We start from the raw sequence: 21637 nt of genomic DNA, 5'->3' as shown, positions 1-21637 counted from the left end.
ACTGAATTACGAACCAGACATGCGGTTACTCTCACTCTCTTAATACTAATAGGGATCGATTCTTGTTGAGCCCAATGCGAGAGGATAGTATTGAGAGACATAGAGATCGCCGTGGTGATAAAGCGCGCTGAGGAGCTTTTAGTCAGGCATCTACGAGCGTGACTATAGATGGGCATCTAGGTCCCCTTCCCTCCATCAAACATCACCTTCATCAACCCCTAGCCCACTACATCCTCATTTTCAGCATTCTATGTACTCTGGATAGCAACAACAGCCATCAAGGCAAGTCTATTCATCTAGCTCGTGAGGCTATGCTAATAAGCGTTGAGGGGCTGGATACCTTGGGAAGAGATAGAAATATGTTGAAACAGGTATCTGATGTTGATGGAGAAAGAATAAGAAGCGGGAGAATTGAATTTCTAAGAAACTGGTGATGATGGCTCTAATCATATGCACCGGGCCGGGACGGAGGTCTGATCTGCAAGACAGAAACACAGGCAAATGGCTCTGCTGAAGTGATGTACGTGCAACTTTGGAATGACCAGAAACAAATCTCATACAAAATTTATCAGCAACTGGCCAGAGAAGAAAAGGGGAAGAGGACTGTGAACACTGATTTGGATCAAATGTAAACACGCACTCATCGCCACAGCCTTTACCACGATGGGTACTCTAGCGCATTTCGTAGGCTGCACTCTTCCTGTCGGTATGCAATGTCCCACAGGCATACATTTTGGCTCTGATTCACATGGATGTGGGATCCACCCAGACATGATCCCCATGACTATGGTCTGGCAGTTCGACATGCTGCTTCTCACGGCACATGGTCGAAAATGAGTGCATAGATCATTTCCTAATTTGAAGATACGGTGACTTCATTGCTCTGTCGTATCAACCCCATCAAGAAGTCGTTTAACTTTCCAGAGGGATATCATCGCATCAATACCGAGCTTATCCTCTGGTCTAAAGAACAATGCAGTGTGTTGGAATTGACTGTGGGCTTCACAGAGTTTGTTGATATCAGACTCAGAGAAAATCACTGACAAATCAAACACAGGAATCTTGGATCCAGTCTGCGTGAGAGTCACCGAATCCAAAGAGACGCTCGATTGAGATGTATGCCCAGCAGCCGGGTAATTCTTTGAGCCAAGAAGCAGGACTCCACCACATTCCATACGATCAAATCGCTCTAGACTTCCCAGGGCCTCCTTCAGCGCAGCATCCGAGTACTCGGGTAGATCCAGAGCCCTCCAGACCCCATTGGGGGTACCGACACGCTTGTATTTGTCGAGGACCGCATCTAGCTTCTTGGCAACAACACTCCTCATACTCTGCAGTAAAAATTCCGGCATATCTCTCGACCAGACGATTCTTTTCTCTTCGTGCGCCGTCACAGGGCCCTGGGGATGCCTCCATCGGAACGGCAACAACCGCATAATCGGCGGCCTTTTCCCGCCCTTCTTAGAAAGTGGCACTGAAATGGATTGAATAAGTGGAAGAAGCTCAGCAATGCGAAGCACAAGCTGGCGTCCAGTCTGCTTATCTGGGAATGTTGGAATTGGTGATAAATTCAAGGGATTCCCTTGCAGGCCTTGGTTCCCAATCGCTGGGCTTTTTTGCTGGTTTAGGATGGCTGTCTTTGATGATAGACTGAGGTTCGTGGTCTGGTTGCTTTGCAGCGAGTCGTGCAGCAGACCCACAGGCATCATATGAAGCTTGACTGAATTTGGTTGTGTAACAAGTCCCCAAGTCCCCAGAAGAGCAGATGGAAGCCTTGCACCAGTTACAGAGCACATGCGCGCCGGGGAAGCCAGCATTAGGGCCCATGGGTTCTTGAGCAGGTCAGCTTCCTCCTGTGTCGTGGGGCGTCTCTTGCGGTTCTTCTCAGTCCCAGGACGAGGACGTGCGAGGAGAGGAGACTGGGGGAGTCGCTGTGAAGGAAGAAGAGAGTCCAGATTCGAATTGCCGGTCTTTGTTTCCAACACAGTATTATTGCGTTGGTCGGTTTGCCGTGAGGTCGAGATGCCCCGACTAGCTGCCTGAGCTTGCGATGTCGCCAACAATTGTCGGAACGTATTCAGGCGCCATTTTGCATATGAGATGCGGGTGCCCACACACTCCATTTTTTTGAACGGCTGCGGAAATAGAACTGATGGTGAGTCGAGTTCAGTTCAGGGTGGAAAAGATGATCTCGGAACCGTGGCAGGAGCCAATCGGAGTCTGTAATTTGCGGAGCAGTTGTTGATCCAACAGTGATTGCCAAGTAGCATTACAGGGAGTTGGACAAGCTAGTTAGGGTTCTCAGATACTAGATCAAAAATTTCCTCCAGAAGAATCCGATCATCCAGAGAAAGTAGTACCAGACTGTCACTGGCATTGTTGCTGCTGCCGTTCACCTAAGCTCCTTATCTTGGCGCCGCTCTTATCGTTTCAGACAGTTCACCGTTTATGGTCTCCGAATCCCCACTCTGCATCTCTAACTCCCTACAACTACAAATCCTTTTGCATCTTTTTAAAAATGCCTCCAAGGCTTTCTCTTCACCAGCTAGGGAGGTCCATTCAAAATTTTCCTGTCGCTGTCGCCCAGCCCGCCGCCAGATTCGCACGATGCTTCTCAAACCAAGGACCCTCGCTTGCGCAGCCCCCGCGGAGTTGGACACCGACGCCATTCGTGACCGAGACAGTGGTATGTTTGATACTATATGGGCACAAAAGTTACTCAACGCACATGTACTGATATCATTGAATAGGGAGGTGGCTGGCACACTTGTATGTTGCGCAATTGCATCCATCGACGAAGCTCGCATATGACCCGAAACGCGATCAACCCACTAACCTGTATCGTGCACTACAGATGACATATTTTCTCGGTTAATGAAGGTAATGAGAATCTAGGAGGACCCTCCCTCCAAACCCTACGCGTGCTAACCAAGCCTCCAGGAACGCATCATCTGTCTAAATGGCGAAGTCGACGATACCCTCTCCGCATCGATAGTCGCACAGCTCCTCTTCCTCGAGGCCGATAACCCTGCCAAACCAATCCACCTTTACATCAACTCTCCGGGAGGCTCAGTAACAGCTGGCACGTGGACTTGCCCCAATGGCTATCACCGACCTACTCTGACTAATAATCCTATAGGCCTTGCAATCTACGATACAATGACATATATCGCCTCTCCTGTGAGCACAATCTGTGTCGGCCAAGCAGCCTCGATGGGCTCTCTCCTTCTCGCCGGCGGCGAAGCTGGCAAACGATACTGTCTCCCGCACTCGTCGATCATGGTGCACCAGCCCTCGGGCGGCTACTTTGGACAGGCATCCGACATCGCCATCCACGCGAAAGAGATCCTCCGTGTCCGCACTCAGCTCAATGAGATCTACCAACGCCACCTGACTGGCAAGAAGCAGTTGTCCCTTGATGAGATCGAGAAGCTTATGGAGCGCGATTACTTCATGGGTGCTAAGGAAGCGCTCGAGCTGGGAGTTATTGATGAAATCCTGGAACGTAGAGTCCAGGGAAAGGAGGGTGCCGGGGAAGAGTCCAAGCCTCCTACTGCGTAAATTGCATAATGTGTCCCTGGTGCTTCGGAATAAACAAGGGATTCTCGATGTCTCCTATATGGGTCATAGGAGGTTATCAGCTGCTTTGCAAGATTATGTGTTAATTAAATCAGTCATGAATGATCTTCTCTCACCTACCCGGGGTGGGGGTTGGTTTCCCACTACGTTTGAATCTGTGGGCCCTACTTGGACATATCTAGATTCATAGCAACCTTAGGGTTTTTCCCAAGGAAGAATTAATCCCGTCCACTAATAGATCCGAAATCCTTGGGCAAGAGGGTGTGATGTTGTATAGATCCCATGAAACAATTTGTAAGCATGATGGTAAAGATTTTGTTCATAGGAGTTTACAAGGACAAATTCATAGTTAGCGGGGCTTAGATACTTTGCATCATGTTGTATTCGCACGCTCTATGCGACCATTGGTCCCAACCTGGAGACCGAAACGCTGCCGGAGAAACGTTGCCGTTTCGGGAGACGGCACAAAGCCTGGCGTTGACCGTACCACTGAATTTGAGTGGCACCATTGATCACTAAGTGTGCCTAGGAAGCTCATATTGACAATGACGGCCTCGCCAGCTGCGAAAGTATCCATCGGATGCTCACCCCGAGCACCACTGCCGGATTCAGCGTCTGCCGGGTCGGCCAAGAGCGTCGTGCGCTCCTCTTCAACCTCTTCGTCGATGCCACTACTGTAGTGTGAATCGGGACTGTTATGAACAGCGGACGTTGTTTCATCGCCATCCTCTTGTCGCAGAATGCCACGCTCTTCGGCATCGTGGTCTTGTGGCTGGGAGTCCTCCGTGTTTGGGCTTGTATCTGTGTGCGTATCTGGTGTCGACGTTGCAGGCGCTGGAGCAGGGGTTCCATTAGTCTTAACCCGCTCGATTATTAAGCCCAGCATGATAATATCGATTAGAAAGATCAAAAAATCGAAGGAGAGGAGACGGTAAACAGAGACAGGAGTCTGCCCAATGAAATCGATGAACAGTCCCCCATGTAGATAGCCGCGTGTCTCCTCGCCAGCTTCGGGACAAATCAGGAAGGCATGGAAGAGCATGCAGATGAGGTTGCTGCCGATGATAGCGCTGACAAACGGCTGACTGCGTGTGGGCTCAAAGGGAGGTGCTTTTGGCGTGAAGAAGATCAGTTCGACGATGGCACGTATGGCAAATAAGACGATTGAACAGCTAAATAGAGAGAGATAGACGTTACAGGTGTGTCTTAGCGGAAAGAGGGGTGGATATTATTGATGTGGTTCAAGGTTTGGCTTACTCCATGTAATATAGGGCGGAGAGTTGACAATAAATTAATATGTCGAGATCGCGCAGCAATCGATCAATGAAGGCGACTTTGGCAGCCGATTTCACATTCTTCACACGCGCATTTTGGCTTCTGAGCGTGCCTATTGGCCTCAGAAGCTCCGTATCGTCATTGGATATGCCGGACACGTCAGCGATGTATTCCGCATCCCGATAGGCATCAACGTCTGTCATAGAGGGTCATGAGGACTTGGAAGATTTCCAACAGGCGAAGGTAAAAGGAGTCAAGGTGGAGACTCCCCGTGACTTGGTGAGCCGGGGTATTCAGGGAAGGATTGGAGACGAAGATGTGTCGAGACGGACTTTCCTCGGTCCGGACCACGTGCTTCTCCCAAGGTACGTAGACAAGCTACGTTTCATTGTCTTCAACATGTTCTGTTATAATACTATCAATTCAACACCCCCATCCTTCAAAACGGAATACTACTCTATTTGAATATAGTTTATGTTTTGTGCTACTTCATACGCTTATTTGCGGTAAGCTCAATCCACAAGGATCGTCTTCGACAGCTCTGAGTAATGCTTAAAGAACCCAGTGAACAGACGAATGGCATAGGCAACATCATAGGTACCGCCTGTTTCACGGATACTATGCATGCTGAGCTGGGGATTGCCCAAATCCAGTGTCCGTGCGCCCAGCGCAGCAGACAGCATTGGGCCTATGGTGCTGCCACAACTGGAGTCATTACGAACCACAAAGAGCTGGAGAGGAACGTGCTCACCAGTCTCCTTGGTGGTCTTGCGCGCAATTTCCTCCAGGAGAACAATTCCAGGAGAATTCGTCGCATAGCGAGCGTTGGCGTTAATCTTAATCACCGGGCCCTTGTTGATCTCTGGCTTGTGGTCTGACTCGTACTTGCCCGCATAGTTAGGGTTGACCGAGTGGGCCATATCGGCAGAGACAAGGAAGGAGGTGGACAGAGTCTGCTCATAGGCAGTTGACAGGTCGGTGCTCTTGGAGGAGGAGGACGGGAGGACAGACAGACGGCGAATAATCGACGGGAGAATGTTGGAGTCCGCACCCTGTGCTGTGCGGCTTCCGATTTCCTCGTGGTCAAACAAGGCAATCAGGCGGATCGCTTCTTCCTCATCGAGGGCGGATTCGTCGGCCACAGAGTCAATCAGACCAACAGTAGCACAAAAGGTGCTATTCAGGTTGTCTAGGCGAGGGGAAAAGATGAATTCTTCCATCAAACCGCCGAGGCAGGACTTGTGGGTGTCGAACAGGATCATTTCAAAGTCCAGAATATCGCTAGGGTTGACGCCAGCCTCAGAAGCAATAAGCTCAACAAAGTGAGAGTGATGGCGTTCTGTGACCGATTTCAATGGTGAGAATAATTCACCACCCTTGTCGGTGTCAGGGGTGTCGGTTCCACCATTGCGGTTGAGCTCTGCAGCAACAAGGCCAGCTATGGGGAACAGCTGTGTTTCCTTGTTAAAAGCAAAGTTCTCCTGGCGGTCCAGATGGATGGCCAGTGTAGGAACACGAAGGACTAACATGTTAGCAAGGCGCATTCATCGGGTCAACACAAAACATACTGGGGCGGTCAATCTTGACCAGTTTCTGCACAATGGATCCATCGCTTTCACGAGTCATTACCCGACCAGCGACACCCAGATCACGATCAAACCCTATGTGCAATTAGCATTGGTAATGATTTGAGGGCACTCGATGGCATGTACAAGTGTGCCAGATGCCTCCACCGTAGGTTTCAACGCCGACCTGGACGAAACCTTCCCCGCTCTTCTTGCTAACGGGCTTGACCCTCAACACCGGAGAATCAGTGTGGGCACCGATCATAGAGATGGAATTGCCCGGCTGTATTCATGATCAATCTCCGGCAGAAAGAGATTTTATTCGAGTTCGAAATTTATACATACCTGCCATTGCTTGCCGATCGCAAAAGCCACAAGCGTAGTAGTGTTGCGAGTCAAGTAGTACTTGCCTCCCGGTTGGCAGGTCGACGCCCAAGAGTCTCTCTCCTATTAATGGATGAGCCACATTTTTTTTACTCTAGTATTTTGTTTGAACAGACCTTGATTTCTTGGAACCCAGCCTTAGCCAGAAGCTGCTTGGCTTCGTGAACGGCATGGAAAGCTGTAGATGAGACAGATCAGCGACATTTCGCGTCATCGGATGGGAACTACATACGGGTAGGAGCAGAATTCACAAAGGACAAGAAGTCCAGAGCAGGTTGCTTGGCAGCCATTGTATAATAACGTTGAGAGCAACCAGTAATATTAGGACCAAGACGCCTGAGGACCATTTGCAGGGGGCACAAAAAGAAAAATTTGGCTTTTGCCGCCGGAGGTTTTGTCGGTTTGGCGGTGACTGCGGATGGCAATGTCACGTAACAAAGCCACCACTGAAACAGAGGGCACTACTCCGTAGTAGTTCTAGAACTATGTATTGATCTTCAGGCATGGTTAATGGTTTCAGTTATTAGTGTTACGTGTACGGAGTACGGAGCATAGAGATTCTTGGTTGCATACTCAACTCCACTATAGAAGCTTTTGGACATAATCTAATGGTGTTGTTGTTGCCATGGCCCAAGCTTTGTCGCGTCGCGTCGAAGCAAGCGCGCATACCAAAGCACTCTACGGAGTACTCCGTCTTGAGGTAGAATTTCGTTGACAAAACGGCCCATACAGAGTACAGGCCCCTCACAATCCCGCCCCTCCCCCCACTTCAGTGATCCAGTTAGACAGGGTTTGGCGCGTCACTTCCAGAAAACAACAGGACCAACAGTGTGGAATTAGAAACAAAGCCATGCTGACACAGGACAGTTATAAGAACCTCGGATACCAGCATGAGTCTGCTTTGTGACAGTGAACCAAATAACTAGATAGCACTTTTGAAAAAGTAAATCAGATCTAAATCATTGTGGTCCAAGGCCAAGGACAAGTACTGATTTGATCTGGTAGATAGGGCCCGATTGCCTTTGCTAAATCAGGTTAGCGTACCCGACGCGTGACCCAGAGAGTCGCCCTGCGCAACTCCGTCACTCCTTTGAAGACGTTCATTCATTCTCATGCCTGCAGTTAAGACACTTCTTTGTTGAACTGCCTGGTGAAACAGGGTCTGCTGGTGCTTTATCCTGGACCATATTCTATCTTCAGGCGTCAACAGCTGCAGCCATCATTCCACCGCTGGATCAACAACCACCGACCCTCTGCGAATCGCCCTTCAAATACCCTTGACCCTACGCTCGAATCTCCGACCAGTTGACAACGTCGATTGACGGATACCTCACTTCCATCTTATGCAACTCTTATCTCTGTCTTGATCGGTTGCACTTTGTCTCTGGTCTCGGACAGACAACCAGGTATCGTCATGGCGGACAGACCTCAAAATTCAGAGAAGGCCGGAAACAAGTCGGTAGTCAGACCTCAAGTATCTCAAATCTCGAACATTGTATCACCACCTGGATCGAAGACACCACCAAGCATGCCGTCGAAGCGCACAATGTACTTCCCAGACAACTCAAACGCGGGCAGCCGCCAACGGCAAGATGGAGCAGAGCCAATCGACCCTAGTGCGCTTGCAAAAGCATTGAAGGACTATGAGACTTCTGGCAGCCGGCGGGACAGGACACCAGCCTCCAGTCCATGTCGCAAGAGACAACGGGTCTACGGGGACCGGCAAGTCACACTTTACCCGTCTTCAATAAGAAAGCCTGCGACAGCAAAGGCAGTCATTTGTGACTCAGTTACTGACTATAACTCAGGTTTATTCCTAATCGTGACGGACAAGATCTACAGGCGACGTATAGCCTGTTGCACGAGGATGGTTGCCCATCTACTCCTTCCAAGGCCAAGAAACGCCCCCCTCACTCTGAACTTCATTTTCAAAAGAGTGTGTTTTACATGGGAATCCACTGTGTTGTACATTTGAACTGACTTTGAACGGCAGCCGAGGAAGCCAACCGTACGTTTTCCCGGGTTTTGCGCAGCGAACTGTTCGGAAATACGGTTCCGCAGCCCGATTTGAATTCTGCGCCATCTGACCCATTGCTCGGCTTTAGCAATGGACTAAATGACAAGACTCGATCCCATACACCTCCCGCTCACATCACTGCCAATCTTCCTCCTGCTAGCATCACCCCCACTACCCCACACAAGAACCTTTTCAACTATGGACCTTCACGGCCGGGGTCCGGACATCCAACCCCCTCTAAAACACCTCGAAGTGTGCATGGCCCCAACTTAGACGTGCGCTCTGAACTTTACAGTCTTTCTCCTATCCGTTATGACAGCCAGCGTATTCTTGAAACACCTCGAAAACAGGCCCGGTATGTAAACAAGGTGCCCTACAAGGTCTTGGATGCGCCAGATCTTCAAGACGACTTCTATTTGAACCTGGTGGACTGGGGGAGTAGCAACATACTCGGCGTTGGATTGGCCAACTCTGTCTATATGTGGAACTCCCACACCGGTGGAGTTACGAGGTTGTGTGAGCTGAAAGATGATACTGTGACCAGCGTGAGCTGGATTCAAAGAGTAAGCAAGGAATCTGCATGATGATACTTCATACATCATACTAATTCTATGACTTCCAGGGTACACATCTTGCAATTGGCACAGGCAAGGGTCTGGTACAGATATGGGATGCTGAGCATTGCCGGCGTCTACGAACCATGATTGGACATACCAACCGAGTTGGTGCCTTGGCGTGGAATGATCACATTCTCACATCCGGATCCCGAGACCGCCTCATTTATCACCGAGATGTTCGGTCTCCGGACCAGTACATTCGAAAGCTTTCTGGTCATAAACAAGAAGTGTGTGGGTTGAAGTGGAACACCGAAGATGGTCAATTAGCATCCGGAGGCAACGACAACAAACTGATGGTTTGGGATAAGCTGAGCGAGACACCCCTCTACCGTTTCTCTGGCCACAACGCTGCTGTCAAGGCCATTGCATGGTCTCCTCATCAACATCATCTTCTGGCTTCTGGCGGCGGTACCGCTGACCGCACGATCAAGTTCTGGAACACACAAACTGGCTCAATGATTAAAGAGGTCGACACTGGTAGCCAGGTCTGCAATCTCTCTTGGTCCAAAAACTCGGACGAGATCATCAGCACACACGGTTACAGCCAGAACCAAATCGTCATATGGAAATACCCGCGTATGGAACAAATAGTTTCATTGACCGGCCACACTTTCCGCGTTCTTTACCTCGCCATGAGCCCTGACGGCCAGACTGTCGTAACAGGAGCAGGTGACGAAACACTCAGATTCTGGAAAATCTTTGATAGACGAGCTACAAGAGACTCTCGTCGGGAAGGCAGCAAACTGGCTGAATGGGGCACCATCAGGTAGTTTGACCAATTCTCTCTATTTTCTAATTGGTCTCTTCATCTGCATTCGACATGGCGTTTTTCGGCTTGCCTCGATTCGGTCACTGGTGAAAATCATTGCATAGCCTGAGGGGGATCTGATTCTTTGTATTTCAATGCGTCCGCATTCATTGCATCTTTCTTTCCATCGGTGGTTCAAAGCATTGCGCAGGTGGACATCCGGCGTTTGTTGATTCGGAATGGGCAGTTTGCCTGTTTGAAAAAATTTTTTTTTCCTTTTTTGATTTTTTTGCTACCTCTTACGTCTTTGATCTCTTTCTATCGGTTTTTCTTTACTCTGGGTGTGATTTAGGCTGGCTACATTGGCCGCATGCCTCGGAGTCAAGCGAATATTCCTACACCCACGTTTCTTCAAGGCTTTGAGCGGCGGCGCTTGTGGTGTTCGTGGTTGCCAGTTTGCGGCGTTGTGCGGGGGGGGATGGGGTCTCACTCTAGTTTGTCTTTTTGCTTGGTTGCTTTTGATGATGCCATGACCCTTTTTTTTCGGGCACAAATTTGTGCTCATATTCCCATTTCCGAGGATTTAGCCATGCCAACCGGACCTTAATGGGATCTAAACCATGCCGGAAACAAAATGAGAATTGAAATTGGATAAACACATGTATGTTTCATGGAGATCCATGTCCTTGTTCAACTTGACTACGACCATGTTGTATTTTTGTGGTCAAACTGCTTGTTCTCAAGCGAAGCAACCCCAATCATGGAAATATCTGATTAACTATACTATACTGTATACATTCATGAATGAACTTCGCCTTCCCAGCTTTTTGCTCAGATGACCGGGAACAAACGAGAGAAAAAGTTCAACGACGGGAGATTTGAAAAACTAACGAAAATTTAAAGCACCAAACGCGCTGGCTCAACCGAGAGAAGAGTCTTGATTCGCTCCAGGAATGCCTTAGCGCGGGTCTCCTCATCAGCAGGGACCGTCAAGCTGAAAACGTTTGAAGCAACACCAGCAGAGCTTTCAGTTGAAGCCCTAGGCACAGACTTCTTGGGCGATTTTGCACTAAGGAAGTCGATCAAATCCTCAGCGACAGGCTTCGACCGGACAGCCTTGGGAGCCTCCAAAACGTTCAGCTCGGGAACGTAATCACCGCGGGATGTGTTGATTGGCTGGGCACCGAGGACCTCATTGAAAAGCTCATCGGCGGAGGGCTTGGAGCTAGCCAAGCGGGGCAGGTCGTCGTTGGCAAGGTCTGTAGCCACGGCAAGGAAGCGGGACAGCGGGACCATCACACCCAGGTTGTCCTGGAGCTTTTTCTGGGCAGACAGCACGGCAGCCAGGGAAACGGAGATGGCGACGGAAGTCATGGGCAGGGGCTCGGGGACAATCTCCTGTTCGGCTGCAGCCGGCGCGGCCGGGGCCGCGGCCGGGGCGATCTTGATGTTGCTCAGATCGAGGTGGGAAAGCTTGGCCAGAGTAGCGGCCTGGGTCGACGGGTAGTTCGCGGGGATCTGACCGATGTATGCAAGTACGTCGCCCTTCAAGAGACGACCCTTGGGGCCCGAGGCTGGGATCTTAGAAACATCGGACTTGGGGATGCCCTTCTCACGGAGGAGCTGGGCGACGGAGGGGTATAGCGGATAGGCGGGGTTCTGGGTTGTGGGAGCAGTAGATTGCAGGCCTAGAAGTGATGTTGATATTAGCGCATCTTAAGTAATGCTTGTTACATCGCAAGTAACTTCTGACGTCGAATTGAGCAGAGGAGCGGCTTTCCACTGCGGAGATGCTATTTGCCATGAACATAGATGGGAAACTCACGTCTGCCGACACCGAACACCTTCTGTTGACGCCGAGCAAACATGGCTGGAACCTGACCAACTGTGATATTGGCTGCCATTGCTAAGTGATTATTGGAGTTTTGGAATAGTGGAAGTGTTGCGGTGCCGATTGGGATCTTCGGCCGGTGTCGCGACTCGCCGCGGACGCTGGATTCAAAAGGAACGAGCAGGATCAACGAAGAGCCCACCACCACGTCAAAGCGCACAAATCTCCGGATTTAATTCTTTTGAGGTCGTGTGTTTGGAGATGCAATTCCAAAGCAGCTGTTGGAGGTGTTGAGGGCGTTGGGAGCTTTCACCGGCGGCCGGGATGGGAATATTTTTCTGCCGCCTACTGTATTGGCCATCATCGGCGATTTCCGATCAGAACGACGGTCAATTGATTTTTGCCCTAGTAAGTTACCGAGCGAAGCCATGCAGTCGTTGATGCTTTGCCATTTTCCCTCCGGATTCATGGGTCTCATTTGGCTGCGTGTCATGGCCTTGATCACTTTACTAACTTGAGAATTGATAGACTCAAGCGCAATCATGCCCGTCAGATCACCCACCTTCTCAATATTCCGGCGCCAATGCCTACAAAGTCCAACGCGACCTGGCTTTCAGATGAAATCGACATCACCCTTGCGATACTTCAATTCCACTGCACCTCATTACAAGGCCAAGGGTGTGGCCAGAACTGTCGATTCCGCGTGGCAGGCCGCAAGCCCTTATGGAAACAAAAACCCCCGTGCCCTTGCGAAGCTGCAAACGAAGGTATTAAAAGCCGGACAGGTGCTTTTGTTCAAGGCTCCTTTTCATCGTCCATATGTCTTAACTGCATATGGTCTGTCCGCGTTTTGCTTTGCCTATTCCATCTACAACTCGAACGCGGTTCTCGTGAATCCTCTGGTTCCTCTTCCAATGTGGCAGAAATCCCTATTTGGTGGAATCTGTGTCATGATGAGCGTTGGAGGCACATTGTTCATCTCCCGAACCGGCTCTCTAGTCAAAAACATTAGAGCGGTCAACTCCGACGGTCGTATGCGCGTCCTCTTCAGTGTCCGAAGCATGGTCCCTTTCAAGAAGCCTTACCAGGTCGAAGTGGCGCCGGGTGATCTTTCTTTCAAGCGCAGACTCTCGGTCTCTCCGGAAACCATGAAGCGTTACGAGGATAGTACCAAACTCGGCCGTGAATTGGAACCCGAGCCAACCTTCGTCAGAGTACTGAAATCCATGCCTCGCCGGATTTTCCAGAGCATGCGGCAAATTTTCACCAACGAGGACTTCATCATTGTGCAGTTGGCGGGTCACAGAACCCATTTCCGACTGGACTCCAATGGATACATCTCGGATGATCTCCTGCACTTTGGGCGTATGGTGAATGTGAAGCTGCCATTCAGAGATTAGTTGATGATCATTGTTCAAGTATCACTGAGGTCTTTTCGCGTCGTGTCGCAACAGGTTCAGTTTTGTACATCATTTTGACTTTTTTTCTCAGATAGCGATACAGCACTTGTAATACCAATACCAGCCATGGGCGTCATTTTAAATAAAGAATCACAACAAACTACAACATACAATGCGAGGGTTTCGCTGCCTGTCAGAATACATAGTATGTTACTTCAGAGGGCCTTCATGCATCACTAAATTTGGGGAGCCACGTGATGGCCCCGGCGCGCGTCTTGGGTGGACGCGGTTCACCCGTCATCGCGCCCCTCCCACATCTGTCCCACAACTCAATCTGTTACTTTAATAACAGGGCTCTTGACTTCCTCGGCGCGTTGTTCCCTCAGGGAAGCCGCTGGCAAGATGGGAAAACTCATTCGTTTGGAGCTTTTCAGTATGTGCGATCAGAAAACACGCCGGAGCCAGCAACTAACTTTTGTCGCTAGACTTCAAGTCCTACAAGGGACATCATGTCCTCCTATTTGGAGATGCGTATTTCACGTCGATCATTGGCCCGAACGGGTCTGGCAAGTCAAACTCGTGAGTGCCTCCTAGTCATAGTCAAAGTCAAAAGAACCTTACACTAATTCGCATTAGGATGGATGCCATATCGTTTGTTCTAGGAATCAAGTCTTCTCACCTACGATCGACCAATCTCCGTGATCTTGTGTACCGTGGGCGTGTTTTGCGTACATCTAAAGTGGATGGCGAGACTGCTGTTGATGAGCAGGATGGGGAGCAAGAGGAGGAGCCGGAGACCATGGATGCCTCCCAAGATGCCGGTGGAAACGACCCGAAGTCCGCTTGGGTGATGGCAGTCTATGAGGATGATGCGGGCGAGGAGCAGCAATGGCGCCGATCTATCACTAGCCAGGGTGTTAGCGAATACCGCATCAACAACCGAATCGTGTCCGCCCACCAATACAACGAGGCTCTAGAAGAGGAGAACATCTTGATCAAGGCGCGAAATTTCCTGGTGTTTCAGGGTGATGTCGAGGCGATCGCATCCCAGTCGCCCAAAGATCTTACTCGCTTGATTGAGCAGATCTCTGGCAGTCTGGAGCACAAGGCCGACTATGAAAAGTTCAAAGCGGAGGCGGAAGAGGCCGCGGAACAGCAAACCGTTCAGCTCAACCGCCGACGAGGCATCAATTCCGAAGTCAAGCAATACCAGGAACAGAAGCGAGAGGCTGAGAACTATGCGAAAAAGGCCGAGGAACGCGACCAGGCCATTATCACTCATATCCTGTGGAAGCTCTTTCACTTCCAGCGGCTGATCGACGACTCCAGTGCAGATATCCAGAAATACCAAGATGAGCTCAAGGAGTACCGTCGTGGCGTTGAGAGATATGAGAAGAACGTCGAGGACGCCAAGAAAGACCACGCTCGAGTCGGCAGAGATGTTGGCAAGGCCGAGAAAAACATCACGAAAAAGGAGAGAGAGATTGAAGAACTTAACAACTCTCTGGTACCTGTGGACGAGAAGATCGACATTACCCAGAAGAAGGTTGACAGATTCTCTTCAAAAATTGCCGAGATCGAAAAGGAGCGCGCATCACAATCCAGCAATGGCAAGCAACTAGAAAAGGATCTCAGGCTTGTCGAGAAAGCCCAGGCTCAGTGGGAAGTCGAATGGCAGAAGACGATGAGCAAGAAGGGTGGCCAGCTGAGCGAAGCTGATCAGCAGGAATACCACAAGCTCAGAGAAGAAGTTAATCGACGTTCATCGGCGGATTCATTAAACCTCGACAATCTACGCCGGCAGAGAAAGACCGAAGCTGAAGCGGTCAACAGCTTGAAGGGCAAGTTTGAAAATACCGAATGGCAACTGAAATCCGTTGAATCTGATGTCCAGAATATGAACGAACGCAAGTTGTCCCTCAATGACGTTGTCAAGTCCACCTCCAACGAAATCGACCGTAAGAAGAAGGAACTGAACGCATTGACTTCGGAGCGCTTGAAAGTCTCGCAAATGCGAACCGAGCTAGAGGAAAAGCTTCAAGTCGTGTTGAGGAAACTTCTCGAGGCCGACGATGGCAAGAAGCAGACCGAACGCGAACTTCGGGCCAAGGAGTTAATCTCAGCCTTGAAGCGCATCTTCCCTGGTGTCAAAGGCCGTGTCAGTGATCTCTGTCGTCCCAAGCAGAAGAAATACTCTGACGCAGTCAGCACCGTACTTGGTCGACACTTCGATGCCATTGTTGTGGACAACGAGAAGACCGCAAAGGAGTGCATCCAACACCTACGCGACCAACGAGCAGGTCAGGCTACGTTCATTCCGCTGGAAACCATCCAAGTCAAGGCGTTCAACTCGAACCTGAAAGGCATGCATCGGGGCATGCGCCCTGCCATTGAGACTGTTGACTATGATGATTCGGTTGCGCGAGCAATCAGCTACGCGTGCGGAAACTCTATCGTTTGTGATGATTTGACCACGGCTAAGTATCTTTGCTACGAGCGAAACGTGGACGCGAAGGCTGTTACCCTTGATGGAACTGTCATTCACAAGGGTGGTCTCATGACTGGTGGACGTGGTCCTCAACAAAACTCTAAGCGCTGGGAAGATTCCGAGGTCGAGAACCTGTATAAATTAAAAGAAAAGCTCATGAGCGATCTCACCAACCTCCCCAAGAGTCACCGCCGAGGCTCCGAAGAAGAGACCCTGCAAGGCGAGCTCGTCGGTCTCGAGCAGCGCCTTACCTACTCCCGTGATGAATTGAAGGCCCTTGAGAGGAACCTTGGGAGTAAACGTAGCGAGCTGGATTTCGTTAAGCGCCAGATGGAGGAACTGCGACCGAAATACACCGAGCGTAAGGAAAACCTTGACGAGCTAGACGAGACAATCGAAATCTCACAAGCTTCGGTCAGCACGGTTGAGGATGATATCTACCGCAAGTTCTGCAAGCGCTTAGGGTATGATGACATCCGAGAATACGAGGCTCAGCAGGGCTCTATGCAGGAAGAGGCTGCGCAAAGGAAGCTTGAGTTTACCACTCAAAAGAGCCGAATCGAGAATCAGCTTAGCTTTGAAAAGCAGCGTATCCAAGCAACCGAGGACCGAATCAACGGCCTCAAGGCGCAATACGAGCGCGACCAGAGCCTGATTGAAGAGTTGCAAAGTCAGCAAGAAGAAATCCGCAACCAGCTCGATGAGTTCGAAGCGGAACTTGAGCTCCTCCGAGAGGCTCTCGAGAAGCAGAAGGAAATCTATGGCCAGTCAGCAGAAAACTTGGCAGAGCAGCGCCGTGAACTCCAGAGGCGTAGCAAGCACGTGGAAGCAGCGCTTAAGAATGTCAATGCTCTTGAATCAGAGATCCAAAGAAACTCTTCCAGCCGATACGCTCTTTTGCGCCGCTGCAAGCTTGAAGACATTGACATTCCTCTGGCCGAGTCTTCTAATTCCCTTGACAAGCTTCCCATTGACGACCTTGTTCAAGCAGCAGACCCGGATGCCATGGAGGTGGATGACGGGGATGGTTTGGATGAGGCTCCTCCGGTGCACGATTACGGTATTGAGATCGACTTCGATTCTCTAGGAGAGACCCTGAAAGAGGTTGGTGTTTGCTCGTATCGCATTATGTTACCACGTACTAAGTCAATTACAGGAGGCCGATGACAAGCTCGAGGATGAACTGCTGGAGAAAGTCCGTGTTCTCAACAGTGACCTCGACAAGATGGCACCGAATGCTCGTGCCATGGAGCGCCTGGAGAGTGTTGAGAACAAACTTCGCAGCACCGAAAAGGACTTCGAGGATGCCCGGAAGTCGGCCCGAAAGGCCAAGGAAGAATTTGAGTCCGTGATGAAGACGCGATCCGATCTCTTCAACAAGGCATTCACGCACATATCTGAGCAGATCGGGCCAATATACCGTGAACTCACGCGCAGCGCCAATTACCCCCTGGGTGGTCAAGCGTAGGTTTCTTCCTAAACTTCCGATTTTGAGCTTCACTAACATTTTTAAAAGCTACCTCGATATCGAGGACTCGGACGAGCCCTACTTGGACGGCATCAAATACCACGCCATGCCTCCTCTCAAGCGTTTCCGAGACATGGAGCATCTTTCCGGTGGCGAGAAGACCATGGCCGCACTCGCTTTGCTGTTCGCTATCCACTCGTACCAACCATCTCCATTCTTTGTGCTGGATGAGGTTGATGCAGCCCTGGACAACACCAACGTCGCCCGTATTGCCAACTATATCCACGATCACGCCGCGCCTGGTATGCAGTTCATCGTGATCAGTTTGAAGACCGGACTATTCCAGAACAGTGAGGCTCTGGTTGGTATCTACAGGGACCAGGTCGAGAACAGCAGCAAATCCTTGACGCTTGATGTGAGTTTTGAACAATTGTCTCGTTTACGTCGATATGGAATAGTGCTGACAACGATCATTCACAGCTTCGGAAGTACACCTAAATCGTCCAGGTGGGATTTGTGCGGATTTTGTGATAACCCTTTGCTTTAGCTTCCTATTTCTTCATCTTTGTAGATTATTGAAACTACCCAGTGTTTTTTTTTCTGGGCAATTTTTTTCCATCAACAAGGCTATTAATTGATACCAGTTCATGTACTGTGGGTTTCAAAATGTTCCAACCCTTCTCACACCTTGTACCTACAGATAGCCCTAAAAATCTCCGTTTCCAAACAGCTCACAAGCCGACAGCTGATGCTTCTACAGATTTTGGCCAAGGGTTCTTGGAGAATCTCCCGAAAGTAGATATGAATAGATTCAGTTCGGTTCATCTCTCTAGATGTTGAGGCCGCCCTGTTGAAACCCCCCCTCGCCACCTGATGACAAAAGATAAAACATACCAACGCCTCGCGAAAAGATAAAGTCCCAAAGAACCGTCCACCTGTAAACCCCCGAATCAGTCGGCCTCATGTTCGTTTTTAAATGTTTGCACGTTTTATTAAAAAAAAAAGGGTCAAGAAGTCGACTTTTCCTCATGCAGAAGGGTTGGCACTTGTTGAAAGTACCGGTGTGGGACGAGACAAGTCGAAGTCTCAAAAGAAGAAACAAGTGAAATGTCGAGAACCGAAAACTGTGAACCGTGAACCGTGAACCAGAACCGTCATCCATCAGAGACTTGCGATCTATTCGAGATAACCACCATTAGTGACAGGCACATGGGTACTTATAGAGGCCAGATACTTACTAATCTGTGGCTGTTTTGGCCAAATAACTCAGTACTCATTCTCCATCGCAGGCGTGTTCTTGGGAGTGAGCTTGAGCCCGGAAATTCCCTTGGCTAGAAGGGCAGCCTTGGCTTGGGGATTAGTCTTGGCCTGGGTGGCGTTCTTGACCCCGGCAGTAGGCTTCACCTGAGTGAGAGACTTAGTCTGAGTAGTACCCTTAATACCAGTAGCAGCCTTTGCTAGACGAGCAGCCTTGGACTGGGGAGTAATCTTGGCCTGGGCTCCAGTGGCTACAGTCATATTCTTGCTCTGGAAGGTAGCAGTATCGACGTGAGGTGCTGTCTTTATCTGGGCAGCGGCCTCGTGCGCAGTGACAAGGTCGGCTTCAGTAGGTGTCTTCTCCTCGCTGGCCTCAGTGGAAGGGTCCGCGGAGGGCAACTCGGGGTACGCGCCAGAGACAGGGGCTGTCTCAAGAGTAACATCAAGGGAAACCTTAGACCCATTGGTCGTATCGGTGGCAGAGTCAATCAGGGTCGGGCTACCATGCTCGCCCTCCTCAAGTGGCTCGGGGACCCGGTTAGGGATACTGATGAGAACGTTGTTGACTGCGTCAGCATTTTTGCGAATGTGGACAGCATGCTTTATCTTGTCTTTGATCTTGAAGTCGCAGGGAACCAGACGTTCATCTGGCTCTTGGTCGCGGTGGTACTCGTACAGGCGGACTTTGAGACCCCGAAAGACAATAGCCCAGCATCGTTCGTTTGGAAGCGGGGCATCGATCAAACGGGGAACTGATTGATCCCAGTTTTCCTTGATTGAACCAGACGTGTCGAGAATAACCTTCACAATGGCTTGCAGAGATCTTTCATCGCCAATAGCTTTCACTATGAAGCAGTTTGAGTGGTTGTTATCCTCGTCCTCTTGCCACTTGAGAACCCAGCCATCATTTGAATCGAAGGCGTAAGTGAGGAGACCGCTCACCATGATCTTGACATTCTCTGCAGTTGGCTTCTCCTCGTACGCGTTAATGAACTCCGCAATAGCGGGAAGTGAGAGATAGTTTGTGGTTGCCTCCATGATAGCGAAGTTGAAGTTGAGAACTCTTGGTGGTACGATGGAATTGATCAGTGGAGGTGTAGAAGAGGAAAGAAGTCGCGAGGCGCAAAGGGTTGAAGTCTCGAGACCACAAACGAGATCACGAAACCTCACGTAACATGAAGATGAAGCCAACCTTTGTACTTGTAGAAGGCTTCTACCTAGTGCCTTGGATAGTGCCTTGGATAGTGCCTTGGATAGTGCCAGCTTTCTAGACAATACCGATATCACTGAGACAAATATTGATCCCCCGTAGGTCACCCGTTACTGGCATCTCCAAATCTAGATTCATACGGAGTTTTCTACCAAGTGCACTTTTAAGTAACGTGAAAGTGCGAGCAAAGTGAAGAATCGACATGATCTGATCTTTGTATGTAAAGATAGTGTTAGTGCTAGGCTCTTTGCCTGTCAAAGTCGACATCTCTGGCTTGAAAATTTGGATCTGCAAGTCTGCCTGTAGTACTGCTGGGACAGAAACAAATTAGGAAATAGATTCTGTGCATAGTCCGAATTTTGTGCTAATTTCAAGTACGGAAAATGTCAAAATTTCATATTTGGTTAATCCTAGAGTGCTTCTGGCCCTAGACCCACCTCTATAGATGCACAAACTGACCCAAAAGTACGGGCCAAGAAAAAAAAAAAAGGAAAAATCGAATTCGATCTATAGTATCGTGACATAATAGGCAAAATGGAAAGGGTACAGGAATATGATAGAAGCCGGGAGTGCCACCCTGAACGAATTTACCTTCTCTTGCGGTAGTATATTTGAATTCTAGAGACTCGAAGAACATCCCGAGACTACAACATATGGCTACAGATCTGATAGGCTTTTCGGGATTCATGGCCCGGAAAGGACTTGGCCAGTGAAAAGCACAGCCAGAGCAGCAGCCTGAATTTGAATCATACTGCGAATTAGATTGGTTCTTCAATTCGATAAATGGAAATGAGAGTGCTAGAAGTCATTGTCACGGGGGATTGAGACAATTCTTCTCCAAGACAAGAGCCGACCTGTCTTAAGGAAGAGAAGTTCATACTTGAGAAACTAGCTATAGGGAAAAACCTATCCCGATGCAGAACAGGGCTGCATCATCTATCTCTTTCGCTGACAGGAAATCTTTCACCTAAGCTTCTATTAAATAAATCACCTGGACTAAGATCCCATTCTGGAATGTAGGTGGAGTAGTTAACTCTACTTTGAATGAATGCTATCAAACTATCAAGCTCCAGATGTCCTTTCAGGTACCAAGGTCCATTGCTAGCTCTAGCCCTAACTTTTGGCCGCGAAAGGACTATCAAATCATGGCTTGGGCTCAAGGATAGAACAATCCGTTCAGTTGGAACTAAGGGGGTGTTCTCAAGTGTGGAGACGACGTCTAACCCCTGTACGTCGAAGGTCGTCCAAAATAGCTAGCTCCAACCTCGTCAAACAGGGGCTGCCTCGTTTTCAAACATGTCTCGTTGGTAATGAGTTTCAGATGGCACTTTCGTAATCACACAAATAGGGTTCATGCATGAAGTTCAAGCCCCAGATGGTATGACAACTTTTTGGTTTGTTGGGGGGACCTGCTGCAAACTTGAGGATCGAACGGTGGAGGGAAAGGGGGTAGGAACCTATGAGTTTAGCTTTACCGCTGAAAGCGAGAGAGTAGAAACCAATGGATAGAAACGAAGATCCTAAATGCCCAAGATGAAGATCTCAACGGGATGAAATCTTTGTGACGACTTCTTGCCTGGAAAGCTCACAAAGACATAGTAATGCCTTGAGGTATCGGAAACAAACCGACTTGTTCAAAACTACTTCACCAAACTGTCTGTACTCTGCGGATCAAGGAGAGAGCGACTAATTGACCAAGTGACTATCGATGGAGCGAGCAATCAGGCGCTAGGTGGGAGTTCTCTGGCATGGTGACGGATTCACCCTTATCGCTCTGGAATCCACACACCCAAATCGG

General features: G+C 49.6%; 9 protein-coding genes across 9 annotated transcripts; 4 read left to right on the top strand and 5 right to left on the bottom strand.

The window, feature by feature from the left end:
- Nucleotides 1-875: 875 nt before the first annotated feature.
- Pdw03_5555 (ATP-dependent Clp protease proteolytic subunit) lies at nucleotides 876-2123 on the bottom strand (the record flags this gene model as incomplete). The annotated part of the gene is made up of 1 exon (XM_014683279.1): nucleotides 876-2123. One exon carries the CDS (start codon nucleotides 2121-2123, stop codon nucleotides 876-878), a length of 1248 nt encoding a protein of 415 aa, XP_014538765.1.
- Nucleotides 2124-2518: 395 nt separating this feature from the next.
- Nucleotides 2519-3561, top strand: Pdw03_5554 (ATP-dependent Clp protease proteolytic subunit; the record flags this gene model as incomplete). The annotated part of the gene is made up of 5 exons (XM_014683280.1): nucleotides 2519-2686; nucleotides 2751-2769; nucleotides 2855-2880; nucleotides 2941-3082; nucleotides 3140-3561. 5 exons carry the CDS (start codon nucleotides 2519-2521, stop codon nucleotides 3559-3561), a joined length of 777 nt encoding a protein of 258 aa, XP_014538766.1.
- A 391-nt stretch (nucleotides 3562-3952) lies between these two features.
- On the bottom strand, nucleotides 3953-5057 carry Pdw03_5553 (Peptidase M18; the record flags this gene model as incomplete). The annotated part of the gene is made up of 2 exons (XM_014683281.1): nucleotides 3953-4751; nucleotides 4837-5057. The coding sequence occupies 2 exons, from the start codon at nucleotides 5055-5057 to the stop codon at nucleotides 3953-3955; spliced, it is 1020 nt and encodes a 339-aa protein (XP_014538767.1).
- A 309-nt stretch (nucleotides 5058-5366) lies between these two features.
- On the bottom strand, nucleotides 5367-7093 carry Pdw03_5552 (Aspartyl aminopeptidase; the record flags this gene model as incomplete). The annotated part of the gene is made up of 6 exons (XM_014683282.1): nucleotides 5367-6376; nucleotides 6423-6515; nucleotides 6567-6702; nucleotides 6765-6866; nucleotides 6920-6981; nucleotides 7036-7093. 6 exons carry the CDS (start codon nucleotides 7091-7093, stop codon nucleotides 5367-5369), a joined length of 1461 nt encoding a protein of 486 aa, XP_014538768.1.
- A 1124-nt stretch (nucleotides 7094-8217) lies between these two features.
- On the top strand, nucleotides 8218-10207 carry Pdw03_5551 (Fizzy-related protein-like protein; the record flags this gene model as incomplete). Its single annotated transcript, XM_066101089.1, has 4 exons — nucleotides 8218-8525; nucleotides 8612-8739; nucleotides 8797-9383; nucleotides 9443-10207. The coding sequence occupies 4 exons, from the start codon at nucleotides 8218-8220 to the stop codon at nucleotides 10205-10207; spliced, it is 1788 nt and encodes a 595-aa protein (XP_065958029.1).
- An 875-nt stretch (nucleotides 10208-11082) lies between these two features.
- Nucleotides 11083-12089, bottom strand: Pdw03_5550 (Pyruvate dehydrogenase complex component Pdx1, putative; the record flags this gene model as incomplete). The annotated part of the gene is made up of 2 exons (XM_014683284.1): nucleotides 11083-11873; nucleotides 12011-12089. The coding sequence occupies 2 exons, from the start codon at nucleotides 12087-12089 to the stop codon at nucleotides 11083-11085; spliced, it is 870 nt and encodes a 289-aa protein (XP_014538770.1).
- Nucleotides 12090-12558: 469 nt separating this feature from the next.
- Nucleotides 12559-13416, top strand: Pdw03_5549 (structural maintenance of chromosomes protein 1; the record flags this gene model as incomplete). The annotated part of the gene is made up of 1 exon (XM_014683285.2): nucleotides 12559-13416. One exon carries the CDS (start codon nucleotides 12559-12561, stop codon nucleotides 13414-13416), a length of 858 nt encoding a protein of 285 aa, XP_014538771.2.
- A 402-nt stretch (nucleotides 13417-13818) lies between these two features.
- Pdw03_5548 (Cohesin complex subunit (Psm1), putative) lies at nucleotides 13819-17870 on the top strand (the record flags this gene model as incomplete). The annotated part of the gene is made up of 6 exons (XM_014683286.1): nucleotides 13819-13849; nucleotides 13902-13995; nucleotides 14053-17008; nucleotides 17061-17368; nucleotides 17421-17787; nucleotides 17853-17870. 6 exons carry the CDS (start codon nucleotides 13819-13821, stop codon nucleotides 17868-17870), a joined length of 3774 nt encoding a protein of 1257 aa, XP_014538772.1.
- A 768-nt stretch (nucleotides 17871-18638) lies between these two features.
- Nucleotides 18639-19667, bottom strand: Pdw03_5547 (uncharacterized protein; the record flags this gene model as incomplete). Its single annotated transcript, XM_014683287.1, has 1 exon — nucleotides 18639-19667. The coding sequence occupies one exon, from the start codon at nucleotides 19665-19667 to the stop codon at nucleotides 18639-18641; it is 1029 nt and encodes a 342-aa protein (XP_014538773.1).
- Nucleotides 19668-21637: the final 1970 nt, after the last annotated feature.

The sequence above is a fragment of the Penicillium digitatum genome, chromosome 6, assembly GCF_016767815.1.
Source record: "Penicillium digitatum chromosome 6, complete sequence".
NCBI lineage: Eukaryota > Fungi > Ascomycota > Eurotiomycetes > Eurotiales > Aspergillaceae > Penicillium > Penicillium digitatum.
The sequence above is the reverse complement of the archived record's forward strand: the minus strand, read 5'-3'. Positions and strand labels throughout refer to the sequence as shown.